At 34.9% G+C, this 14,042-nt stretch overlaps 1 protein-coding gene across 1 annotated transcript in view; it reads right to left on the bottom strand.

The window, feature by feature from the left end:
- The window catches only part of LOC107443383 (uncharacterized), a 45,835-nt gene extending 32,026 nt beyond the window's left edge, over nucleotides 1-13,809 (bottom strand). The window contains exons 1-7 of the mRNA XM_087152699.1: nucleotides 13,572-13,809; nucleotides 11,301-11,526; nucleotides 9,327-9,454; nucleotides 7,611-7,703; nucleotides 4,414-4,472; nucleotides 3,310-3,397; nucleotides 1,212-1,320 (exon numbers count right to left, since the gene is read on the bottom strand). Coding sequence (XP_087008825.1) covers nucleotides 1,212-1,320; nucleotides 3,310-3,397; nucleotides 4,414-4,472; nucleotides 7,611-7,703; nucleotides 9,327-9,454; nucleotides 11,301-11,526; nucleotides 13,572-13,690 — 822 coding nt within the window. The 5' untranslated portion in view covers nucleotides 13,691-13,809. The remainder of the gene's footprint in view (nucleotides 1-1,211; nucleotides 1,321-3,309; nucleotides 3,398-4,413; nucleotides 4,473-7,610; nucleotides 7,704-9,326; nucleotides 9,455-11,300; nucleotides 11,527-13,571) is intronic.
- Nucleotides 13,810-14,042: the final 233 nt, after the last annotated feature.

The raw sequence follows: 14,042 nt of genomic DNA, 5'->3' as shown, positions 1-14,042 counted from the left end.
GTCTGTGGTTTTGATTCCCGGCCCAGACACCAGATTTTCGGGATGCAGAAAATCCTCAGCGGCCATGTCGTATGATTATGCGGCATGTAAAATATCCCTGGAGTGTCGTATTGACTCTAGACATTTCCGGCAAAATTAAATTCCTAGTTCACTTTAGCATCCAAATCGAGTCTCGGTGCTGCCATCTAGTGTGGCAGAAACTAGACGTCCAAATTAACATGGCCAACGGTATCTCACCCATTGTGGTGGTCCTGAAAGAGTGGATACCACTTCTGGAGAACGCACTAGGTCTGCTCATATGTGCGCACTTGTGCAAATCATTGAAAATAAATTTTTTTTTTATAACCACATGGTTCATTGTTATCATTATAACCACATGGTTAATTATTACTATTATTATTACTATTTGTTTCTTTTATTGATTACAGACTCGTTCCGGAATTTTTAACGATTATTGTCTGTTATAACTTCATCTTTAGAACCATCACAACTTACTCTGTATAAACATTGCATAAAATTTAAGAAAAAAATAATAAAATTAATTGATTTTATCTAATTATAAAAAAAAAATTAAATAATTTGTATAAGTGCAATCATGTGTATGAATATTTGTTAAAATTTGTGATAAATTATTAACAATTACGAATTAAATTTACTATTACGAAATTGTAAAAGACTATTGTTTATTAGAAAAGACATTTACGATCCAAAAAGTTTCTTTAAACACGGCCTTTTTGAAATATTTTTAGCATTTTAAAGCTAAAACGGTCTAATTAAAGCAAAAACCTCAGTTACAGGTAAAAATATTGACCAAGAAAATTTTTAGAATGAAAGATTAATGACACATGGTGCCATGCTTTTGTCCCGAGTATTCTAATTAATATAATTTGTGTCCAAATCAATCAACGCAGAATTAACCTTGACGCGTTATCAATGAGAAGATTTCGTATCGATATTGATTATCTGATAATGATTTATTAGATTTTTATGACGTTTATTTATTTTATTTTTTTCGTTTATAACACATATAAAAATGTTTCTGTTAATTACGTTACCGTTCGTAATGGTTGTGAACTTTATTAAGTGTGATATGCTTTCAGCACAACACGTAAGCATGAAATGAAAACAAAATTAAACTTTTAGTGCACTGCGAGTACTATGCATTCAATTTTCAAGTTCTAAAGAAAAGATATTTAGAAGTTGATTTGTACCTTTTCCTCTTCTGTTGGATATCTGTTGATATCGAAAGTGAAATAAGGTGGTTCACTAACATCATAGTCATATGCCCACTCACACAAATGGTTTGCAATATCGTGAGATCTAAAAAGATGACAAATATACACATATCAATTACGTATAGGCCGCACACGCAAATAGTTTGTAGAATCACGAGATTATATATATATATATATATATATATATATATATATATATATATATATATATATATATATATATATATATATATATATATATATATATATAGGGGAAGAGCAGGCAAGATGGACCGCTTAAGGAAACTTGGTTCAAAAAACAGTAAAATAGAGCAATTTTATATCTTTTATATCGTAAGCATATGGTGGGAACATTGCTCTTACATATCTCATACAGAAAATAAATAAATAATAAAGTTCAATAATAATAACTTAACATTAACAAAAATAGAAGATTGTCTCATCTTGCCCGGGCTACCCGGGCAAGATGGGACACATATTTCAAAAATTACTGAAATTAATGTCAGAATAAGAGAATAATCGACAAAAAAACGTTCCTAAAGATCACAGTTACTGCAAAAGAAGCGGCCAAAACCAGATTAAGCACAGCAAGCTTCATGAGCCCATTCTAAGCAATCTGAATATTGTCTGTCAATTAATTAATTATAAATTATTTTTATAAATTTTTTTAAAATAATTTATTAAGTTGAGACTTAATAAATTATTTATCCCTATTTGCTAGTTCATATTTTTTTTTGATAATATTACCTTATTTTTTATGTTTTTTTGCCAAATCCGGAGAGTTTAACTTTTATATTACACTTTTAGTCTACTTTGGCCGTCCCATCTTGCCCGGATAGTACATTTTTTAAAAAAGATATCCACAAATTTGTTTAAATAAATACATTGTAATTTACACTACTCATTATGTTTGTACAGTAATAACACTACATGGCCACAAATTTGAAAAATTTGTTGCAGTGTATTAAACAAATAATATCATCATACAAATCAGGAAAAATATTTTACCACGATATAAGAAAAACAAAACAATGCTTGCACTTCGGCAACACCTTGTGAACTGACGAAAAAACTTGTGCATATTGAGAACAACAATATTTTCTTTCCAAAAACGCACTTTAGATGTCGCTATCGTGTTGCGCATGGAAAAAAAAGTGATGTCCCGTCTTGCCCGGTGGTTCCATCTTGCCCTACCTTCCCCTATATATAAATCGATGCAGCAACCGTTATTCCGTAAAAAAAATCTGCACTAATTTTATGGTCAATCGAGTTTTTGTAGAATTTACTTCAACATAGGTTGTTAAATCTCAAAGAACTTGTATTTTGCAATGAAAACTTTACTCATGATAAGAATGACTTTGAGCCGTGGCAGTACAGTTGGGCTCCGGTAATACCTACTGAGTATATGCAATATACGCGCTCACAAAATCAGTGGTACTTTTGGTATTGAACAATACCAAAAGTACAGGGTTCTAGAAAAGATTTCCTTTCCCTTTAGATCTATGTCTAAATTGGAGGAGTGGTAACTCACGAATAAGTGGTGCTGCCATCTCTCCGCGTGTTTCTGAGCCAAGGCGTACTTTCACCCTCGTTATGCTCTCCTGTCAAACGAAAGGCGCATCTTCTTGATTTAATTCGCAAAGACTGGTGAGCTTGGCTTGACCTAATATTATTAGAAGCACAACCAGGACGGCTTTTGGTAATGATTGTATATCAGAACACCAAATCTATCGGTGGCACAATGCTCATTTTGAAGGCTGTGAAGAGGTCAGCAATAAAACTAGAACTAGAATACCGTTGGATTGATTTTTTTTCTTCGAATGGCATTTTTTTTCCTTTGTGCCACAGGTCCCTGGTTCGATCCTCCTGTCACGCCACTGAGTTTAGTTTAGTTTATAATAGAAAATGCAATAATGGTGTTAATGTATTTCTGAGGTTAGTCCTGCATTGTTAGATATACGCATGAGATATATTCCCGATTGTTCCTCGAATACCCTAACTTCTTTTTGTAATCTTTGCGAACAACAGAAGTCAAAAAGTTCTGGCCGTATATTTTCAACAACAGAATGCTTACCTGGAATTGTATCCCCCGAATTCGAAATCAATGATAATAAGATTTGGCTCTAAATCAGCAGCACATTTATCAGGCAGCAGAATATTTCCTAAAAAGATTGAAAAAGAAATATAATTTCATTAATTTGTATTAAAATGTTATTGAATCGTGTTTTGTTGACATTATATTAGAATAACCTACAATATCGAAATCTTTTCGATGTTATAATAATCAATAAGAAAAAAATTTTGATTGCATAGTTTACTATTTTCGTTTGTTTCAAGTATAAGAAAACTGCAATAATGAGCTTCTAAAATTTTAATAAATTACGGAAGTAAAAAGACGAATCAAGATTATTTAATACATTCCGATTATTTAATACATTTACCAATTTGCACTCTAGTTACCAGAAAGAGTTATCTTAAAATTAAATTTCAAGATGGTTGGGAAAAGAGCCGTAAACGGCCTTGGACGAACAGATAAATTTCGATGATGATGATGGAAGCATCAGTTGCCGTGTTCCTCGTTTACCTGAAGTGTTCCAAAAAATGTGCTTGACTTTCTGGATTGATTATTTCTAAGCGATAACATAATACATCGAAAAGAGTTTTAAATATTAATATATATATATATATATATATTTGGAATCTCTGAAAGAAATCAATTGATATTTCTTTTTGGGGGCACAAATTAGTATTGCAGTTATAAATAAGGAAAAACGGTGCGAAATTCTTACCATTCATTTTTAAGATATGAGGGAGAATAAAAAATTAGTTTTACCAAGTGACTGAAAAGTGTTTCTTAGTGAAAAGGAACTATGATGCTACTTAACCAGTAAGTTCGTTCTTTTTAAAAAAATATTCTTTTGTTTCTTGTTGCAGTCGAATGACGTTTGTGTTTCTCTGCTAACTCACAAATTAATTTTGATATAATTGATAGTAATTTGCCTAAAGGGATGTGATTATAATTAACCAAAAACTGTATTTTTAGTTGACTATGGAACATCATGTATTTCACATCACGTTTACCATACTTCATTACAAATGCATAGATTTCATTTACAAATAAAAAGGAAACAATTAATTTAAAATGCAAACTATTTTAATTTTTGAATATAAAATTTACCTTGAACAAGATCATTGTGGCAGAAAACTGATGGAGAATTAAAATTTTTTATTTCTTTTCTAAAATAAAAAATATTAAGAAAAATAAATAAGTAAAAGAAATTTTACATATATATATATATATATATATATATATATATATATATATATATATATATATATATATATATATACACTGCTGGCCACCGTAAATGTGCAACACCCTGAAGAAAGCATGCAAATAACATAAAATTTACAACATGCATTAGCGGAGGTGAGATATGCAAATGATTAGAATTTCAGAGCAGATGCGCATTACGCACGTCTGCGGCGCCACTTCAAAGTGCCATTTAAGGCTTGGAGATTTCTACTATTTCAAGTCCGGCAATTGTGTTTTTATTGCGGTTTTTTTCAAAAAACGATCAATTATGCCTCGAAGAAAACAGCGATCATCTTTTGATCAAGTATCCGAGTTCGACAGAGGAAGGATAGTGGCCTACCGAGATCGTGGATTATCTTTCAGGGAAATCAGTAGTCGTGTTGAACGAAACCAAACAAATGTAATGCAGATATGTGATCGTTTGATGCAGGAGGGTACGACGGACCGACGTGCTCGATTGCATCCACCTCACCGCACCACTTCCCGTGATGACAGGCGAATTGTGCGCATGGCAGTGACTGATCGCTCAGTCACATAACAAACCATAGCACAGCACTTTCAGTCTGTAACGCATCATCCAGTCTGTCCGCAAAGATGTCCATTGCTTCGTCTACCCTTAACGCAGAACCATAGATGTCTCCGCCGCCAATGGTACGATGAAAGAAGGATGTGGACGACAGAATGGAATTAAATTGACTTTACTGACGAGTGACGCTTCTGTCTGCAACGTAGAGAGAGGATGCTGAACAGCTGCGCTGGTCCTGCAGCGGGTATTATGGTATGGGGCGGTATTGGATATTACTCCCACACTCCTCTAGTACGCATTGCCGGTACTTTAAACAGCCAACGCTACATCTCCGAGGTGCTGGAGCCAGTTGTCCTTCCTTGCCTTCAGAGCTTGCCCACAGCCATATTTCAACAGGATAATGAGCGACCGCACATGGCACGCATTGTCCAAGGGTTCTTCGTCAATCGCTAGTTTGAATTACTTCCCTGACTAGCTCGCTCTCCGGATCTTTCACCGATGGAAAACATGTGGTTCATGATTGCTCAACGATTGACCCAGATTACATCTCCAGCTGCCACACTAGATCAACTTTGGCAACGTGTGGAAGCGTGTGGAAGGTGCTTGGTTTGCTGTACCCCAAGAACGCATCCAAAGTCTCTTTGAATCAATGCCGAGGCGTGTGGCAGCGTTGATCTCCAACAATGGCAGCTACTCTTTTGGCAGGAACCACACTTCACAGAAGTCTATAAATTTAATAATTTGATACTTGGTCAACATGTTATCTACAAAATAAATTTTGTTGTGATATCTTTTGTCTTTCTTGGTGGCCAGAAGTGTATGTATGTTATAATTCATATAGTAGAGACATTTTGTACAAATTTTAAAAATTAAATGCCGTGAATACTTAATCAGTGTCATAACTATTCGTATGTTAGTTCTAGATATTTTCTTGTTTCTTTTTTCGGTAAAGTCATAGCATACGTTACACGCTTGGCGCTATTTCGAAAAATGTTGCCAACGCCAGAATGACTCGTTGATGCTTGTCGCCAAACTGTCACCAAAGCCAGAATGACTCGTTGATGCTTGTCGCCAAACTGTCACCAAAGCCAGAATGACTCGTTGATGCTTGTCGCCAAATTGTCACCAACGCCAACGCCAATGCAAAATGGCTAAAAAGCAATAACTCAAAGAATCTCGCTGAATCTACAAATACGGATAGTAAACTTTATATGGCCTTTCCAAGCATCACCAACGTCCCCAAATCTAGAGTGTAACCTATACTGGGATAAGCCCCTTTTAATTTTTCCTATTTACCTTAATATATACACTATCTGCCAATAAGTATTTGGACACCTGTGATTGAAAAGAAAAACAAACTTTATTCGTAATCAGTAGTTGGTAGAGCCTCCACGAGAGACAATTACAGCGTGAACCCTCAGGGGCATACTTTCCAGAAGTCCTTGTGTGGCGGCTAGTGGTATTTTCGTCAACTCGGCTTGGAGAAGACATGTAAGTTCCTTCACCGATATTGGACGGGTAGTACACCCCTTAATTCGGCAACTCATCCCAGAGGTTCTCGATAGGGTTCAGGTTGGCTCTGGGCAGGCCAATTCATTCGATTAACCCCATTGGGACCAAACCAAGCCTTGATGACCCTCGCAACATGACAGCTGGCATTGTCTTCCTGAAAGTAACAGGGGTCCACCCCTTGTAACTGCCACAACGTAGGAAGTTGTCATCCAGAATAGTGCAGTAGGCATCGGCGTTGAGCTTACCATGAATGGGGACCAAGGGTTCCAATCCATACCAGGAGAAACATCCCAGACCATAATTCCATTTCCGCCGAACTTGACTGTTGGCACAATGCATTCTAGCAGGAGACGTTCTCCACGCATACGCCAGACCCAGACCCTGCCATCCGAACAGTAGAGGGTGAACCTTGATTTGTCACTCCAAAGAATCGCTTTCCACTGATCCACGGTCCAATTTCGATGTGCTTTGCACTACATTAACCGAGCAGTGCGGTTGGACTTTGTGATCAAAGGCTTATGGGCAGCAGCACGACCATGAAAACCAAGCAGATGTGCTTCCTTACGGATGATATTAATTTAAACAACACTTCCGGATGCCTGTTGAAACTCTTGGAGTATGTGGGCCATCGGCTGGGTGCGGTTCTTCCGAATTTTTGTGGACAGCAGTCTTCTGACTCGGAGCACATTCCGACACTCACCGCTCACCTTCATTTCTTAATCACATAAGCCACTGTCGATTTTGGGTAATTCAGTTCGCTAGATATGTCCCTTAAGGATCAGCCATTTTTGTGATACCCGACAATTATACCTTTCTTGAAATCAGAGAGCTCCGAACTGCGTGGCATCCTGCATGGGACTGATGCCGATGTTGTACCTTACACAACATATACCGGCGGAGGGCGTGACGTATATCAGGACGGCAGATATAGTCATTTGCACCGGTGTCCAAATACTTATTGGTAGACAGAGTATTAAGTATACAATCTTAAAATTAAAAATACATTTAAAACTAAACAAACCTTAGGAAATCCATTTCTTCTTTATACATGACTGTAAGTGGGAAACTTTCATTAAGTTCACGAGCTCTGAGGTTTTCTATGTCTTCCAGCCACCTTTAAACAATATGGGAATATCTTTTGGAGTAAGATATTTCAAAAATAGATATAACTTTATGTCTACTGACAAACTAGATACATGGTTTGGTTTATTTTTTTACAGAACTATTTATTTTCGATATTATTTAATAAAAGGACATGCGACTAAAAAAGCTAAAAATCACATTTTTAATATTATAATGTCATTTTTCAATAAAATGTGTATTGTATCGCAGATAAATAAAGCGCCATGCTTTAATATATAAATATTTTTTGAAGCAAAATTTATATAAACAGTTTTTGCATTATGGGTAATTTCTTAAGCATCAATTTTAGCTGTGTCGATATTTTTTTAAGTTTTGTTTGAGAAAGAAAGAAGGGGAAAACTTGGAGAACAAAAGCTTTACAGCAGTCTTTTAAATATACTAGTTGCTTTTGGCGACCAGTTAGCACACTTTAAAAAAATTTGTTGCATAGATGTTAATAGTAACTAAGCCAAAGGTGCAGCACAACTATATTTAAATATTCTAATTCTTCAACTCGTCTTCCATCCTTAGCACCTTAAGTATTAAGCAATGTACTAAGCAAATTTTCTCACCCTCTAAATGTTGCCTGCTTCATTGCCATGCGAAAATACAGCGAAAATACAGTTTCACGCATTATCAGGAGATGTGAGTGATATTCTGAACGTTCTTTAGGTATTGAAATATATATACAGGGTGATTCTAAAAAGATGGGCAAAATTTTAGGAAGTGATAGTACACACCCAAGCAAGCAATTTTTATCAAAGAATGCATGGTCAAAAACAAAACGCAAAACCGCTAGAGGAAGTCAAAGTTAATGTTCTTATGTGAGGCAAAAACTCACAAAGAACGATGAAGTTAAGTTATAAAAGCAAAATTAATGGCATGTGATTACAATAAATGTTCAAAACAGTGGACGGCAGCTGCTATGCAAGCAGTACAACGGCGAAGAAAAGATAGGCGAACATTCTGAAACACACCAGGCATATCACGAACTTTCCCTGCAGCGGCCGAAAGCTTGGTAACGTAGCGCAGTTTTTCGCTACAGGAATGGAGCTTTCACGTTTGCATGAAACAACTTTCCAAATGCGCCAGTTTGTTGCGTTTTGTTTTCGACCATGCATTCTTTGATAAAAATTGATTGCTTGGGTGTGTACTATCACTTCCTAAAATTTTGCCCATATTTATATATATATATATATATATATATATATATATATATATATATATATATATATATATATATATATATATATATATATATATATATATATATATATATATATATATATAATAGGACACGGATGCCTTCTGTTGCTTAAACGCATATTAATTTTAAAAATCTAGAAAAATGTAAGAAATTTTTTTTAATGTATTATTTTTCATAAAAATTGTTTAAAAATTTTCTAGAAAATTTTTTACATTTATTTTAATGAATTCTTAATATTTGAAATAACCAATAAAATCTTATAGTTCTGCAGTTCTTGCCTCAGGAAATATTTTTTTTAAAATTCAGAGGAGAAATTTTAACAGTGTTGAATTTTTAAAGCGTGTAAAGAGTGTTAAAATTCAGTTTGCCTTTAAAAACTCTAGTCGATTAGACGTTGATGTCACTTACTTTGTCATGTGATTTAACCAAGTATCCGGTGCTTTTCTGAGTGGTAGGTTCAAGGCATGAATCTTTGCCATAGATCTTGCAATTGATGTAGACAGCCTCCTGAGATCGTGTGAGGGTAAATGTTTTGACTGCAAGTACAAAGTAATGTTTAAAAAGTAGGATAAACCAAAATGAACTATTTTCAAGATTAGTAAAGAGCATTATTAATGCTTCATTTAACTATTTATCTTTTGAACTCTTCCCCACCCCCCTTCTCGGGAAAACATTATGTAAAATTCGAATCTCAATAATTAAAGTCCCGCAGTGGACTGATTCCCAGCAGATCACCGAAGTCAAGCATCACTGGCTGTGGTCAGTGTGCGGGTGGGTGACCACTTGAATCAGTCTGCGTAGGGACCGAGGGTGTGCGGTATTGGTCCTCGTTAAACTGTTCTACCGTAAAGTACTCGACTTCGCGTGCAGGTCGTCGGGCTACCGAAGCGGGGGTGCCAATCCCTCTGCAGAGGATCAAAATTGTTATGGCATGTCTTCGGATCATCCTCAGGGATGTTTCCCAGACCGTCGCCAATAGCCCATTGTGCAGCTGTAGTGCGACGTAAATAAACTACAACAACAACAATAATTAAACTACGATCTACTCTGAAGAGCATAACAGATTTCAGATATTACAATTCAAGATGCAGATTTTGCTAAAGGAGGGATTTCAAATTTCAACTAAAAAATCATGTAATGCTTTGATGAAAATTAAAAGTAGCTAACGTTTTTTTTAAAGAGATACTTTAGTCTTATTATACTTAAATTTTTATACAATGCAAAAAGCATAACTTCAACTATTCCCACTAACTGACTCTATTCGAGAAAATTGGTTACCTTCTCCAGTATCGTTTTTTTTAGGAATAACACTTTATAAAAGTGAGATGTGACGTAGATCATCACAGATCCAGAAATTATTAAATTTAATTAGAATTGTCAATTAAAATACAATAAGGGTTGATTGTGGGAACATCGACCAAAACTTATCGACACATGTTTACAGTGCGCAAAATAAATAAATAAATAATGGGATCACTCTCTATAACTTTTGATCTAATGATCGGATCTTTCTAGGACTTAATCTTGATGGTTCAAGGGGATGAACTCACATATGCTAATTAGTATATATTTTAAGGTACGAAATCAAACACAGAAACGTACTTTGTCTGAATAAACATGCTTTTTTTCCAACAAATTCGGATTTTTGACCCTTTCGTTTTGAAACTTTTTAGGGATATTTGAGATTATATCGAATTTCCTCATACTTAGGTACCTCATTCGTAAGTACTTTACTTACGTCATACGAGAGTTGCACAATAGGCTATTGGCGACGATTTGTGAAACATCCCAGACGATGATCTGAAGACATGCCATCACAATTTTGTAATGACCACTTCCTCAATATAGTCATAGATCTGAAGGGAAGGAAATTTTCTCCTGATTCCTGTACCCATAATACTGCTCAGCGACCGACTACAGGACTTCACAGATTTTACGAGCCCGTATATCGCATGTAATCGGTGGATTTATAGCTGAGTCGAGGATCGAAGCCCGGCCCTTCCGGACGGAAGTTCGATTCTCTAACCACTGGGATATATCAATTGCATGCTTTGATAATGTTTTAGCGTTAACAGGAATACTTTTTGAGTAATGAAAAATTTTTGCTAAAAAATTATGAAACTTTTTAAAAAATTCAAAGATCTCAGTTCATAATTAAAAAAAAGAAGAAATCTGCCAAAGATATTCATTAACAGTTATCACAGTATAAACATGTATATGTGAATATTCTGTAAAAAAATGAAGCAGCATCTTATTTAGATGCCGAGAAAAGGTTCATCTAAATATGTCAGTTTTAGCATTATTGGTATATCCCCAACCGATTCCTCTTCAAAAGCAAAAGCAGAAAAGTAAGGAGGGTTCCGTTTTTAAAGGAACACTTACCGGTATATATTCTTCGATTCTTCCATTTGGGAACACTCCGTACAGTTTGGGTCCCAATTTTTTCTCAGACAAGATCACAAAGGTAGTTGTTTCGGTCACTTTCTTGTGCTCTTCTTCCTGTAGTGGTCCATAGATCCTTAACAGCACTCGGCGAGGTGTGTTCGCATTTTCTATCACCACCTCGTTCGCAAGGGAGCAGCAATAGAGAGCATTTGAGACGCCTCCGCTAAATTTGAATATTAATCAGAGATTCATTAAAAAAATGTATCAGCAATTCCCAACCGGAATATTGTGGTACCCTGGAGTTCCATAAAATAAGAAGTATGAGTTTTTTTTATGAGTTTTAATATGAGTTTTAAGAATCAGTTGCGATAAAAGGTACTCAGCTGTGAACTATGTTGGAAATGCTATGCTTTTTTTGTTTTATCTTTGACACATATAAAGTTTTTCTTTTAAAAAAATCAATTTTTTTTATTTTATTAAAATATATATTTCATTTTTACTAAAATCAATTTTTAATTTTTCATAAGTTATGAATTTTTACATAAACATTAAACATTTTTCATAAACATTTACATAGTATTCATATTTTTCTGAAAGCATAAGTCATATGTAAGAGATTATAAGAAGAATATTTTATTAATGTGCAAAGAATTCTTACTATTTAGAGCAAAACACAACGCGAATGAAGCACATATGAAAGTACATACTGACACACCGAAGAAAGTACATACAGACACCGAAAGTACATACAGACTCCTTCAGACACCCGTCTTTTGCGTCGTGTACTATGGTTACGAGGAAAAGACACTTCGAATAGGAATATAGGTTGAATAGTTTTGTCTTAATCTCGGCATAGTCGTCGTAAGTAAACCAGTCGACGCTTTCTTTCCTCAATTTCACCCCCATTTGAAATGTGCTCTCGCTTGTTACCATAGTAGCAAACAGTTCCAGACTTTTAGTCTAGAGGAGTTCTCCTCAAAGCCGCACTATAAATGGACATACTGTAGTTTCAGTTCTATAAACAAGAACCTTCCCCAGGTTCTTGTTTATAGAACGTAAAAGTTTTGTCTAAATGATGGTAGAGAAATAAAGAGACAAACTCGTGCAAAGTGGCTGAACCAATAGGGACCTTGCTCAAACTTGCTCCACAGTATCTACTGCTTAAACTACTTTGCCTCTTGTTTGTCTCTTTACGTCTCTACCATCAATTGTAATTTTGACACTGAGGAAGGTCCTTGATTATAGAACTGAAACTATAGTATGCATTTTCCATTTATATGTTCCTTCTATAGTATGTACTAGCAGTGCACTGGTCATAAAGACACGGTTCCCAGCAGGACACCGAAGTTAGGCATCACTGGCTGCGGTTAGTAAGCGGATGGGTGACCACTTTGATCAGCGTAGGAACCGAGGTTGCGCGGTATCTGTCCTTGTGAAACTGTTGTACCGTAAAGTGCTCGACTTCGCGAGCAGGCCGTCTGGCTACCAACGCGGAAGAGTCATCAACTCTGGAGAGGATCAAAATTGTGATGGCATGTCCTCGGATCATCTTCGGGGATGTTTCTCAGACTATCATCAATAGCCCATTGTGCAACTCTAGTGAGGCTTAAATAAAGTATCTGCCTACCTACATATCAATTGAATCATCCTACCGTAGACTGATCAAATTGGATCAGCCTGTCATATGTCTGAGTTGAGTTACCTCAGCTAAGAGCAATACTGGTCTTAAACAATCGGTAGGAAAGTATCGATAGTCGATATATAAGTCCAAAATAATATTTTGCAAGTTGTGTTTAAGTGTACTCTACAAAATTTTAACTACAAAGATAATTATTTACAAAATTGCTGATTAATTGCAAAATATTTTAAAATAATGACTTAACTAAATAAAAAATTAGAATTCGAACACCCCCTGAAAAAAATACATTTTATGCAACCTTGATTAACTGTTGAAATAAGTCCAAAAAGTTTAACATTATAAATTTTGGAGTTTTTGATATTACTTACGACTTACGATCACTTTCAATAGGTCAAAAATTACAAGACTTTCAATTTGAAAATTTGCCAATTTTTCCATTTTATTTCAAATCAAAAACCGCTAAATATATTGGTAAACGATGCCAAGCCCCATGAAGAGGTAAAATCAATTATTGTTTGGACACTAAATGCATTAAGAATATACTAAAACATTTGAATCAAATTAAAAAATTTATATTTCACAAGTAATCACGAATTATTTACAAATTTCATCACAACATGGCTTCTTACCTCACAGTTGATATGTTAAAATCAGAAATAGATATGTCAGTCCATGGTGGACCTAGGAAATCCTTGCAAAGTCTGAAAGCTTCTTCTTTAATATTGTTTTCACTTATTTCACTTGTCATTGTGCTTTCTTTTTCTTTAAACTTTAGCTACATATTCAGATTTTTTTCCTTGATTAAAAATATACTTTCATAGATTTGTAATCGGGATTTGAATCTTTTACGTGGCAGGATAGCTATTCGATACGATAAAAACCAATCATATTAATCTAGACAAAGGAAATAGTAAGATAAGAAAGAGTTAGTCAATAAACTAAGTTATCACAAGTTAAAAACAATAGAAAAAATGAAATGTTGATAAAAAAGTGTAATGACATAATGGAAATGGCAGAGAAAGATAATATTACATACGCATAAATATAATTAAATACATACTTAGATAAATAGATATACATTATAAGCATACATAAATATA

This window comes from Parasteatoda tepidariorum, chromosome 10, assembly GCF_982258835.1.
Source record: "Parasteatoda tepidariorum strain Cologne lab strain chromosome 10, Ptep-v5.0, whole genome shotgun sequence".
Lineage (NCBI taxonomy): Eukaryota > Metazoa > Arthropoda > Arachnida > Araneae > Theridiidae > Parasteatoda > Parasteatoda tepidariorum.
The sequence above is the reverse complement of the archived record's forward strand: the minus strand, read 5'-3'. Positions and strand labels throughout refer to the sequence as shown.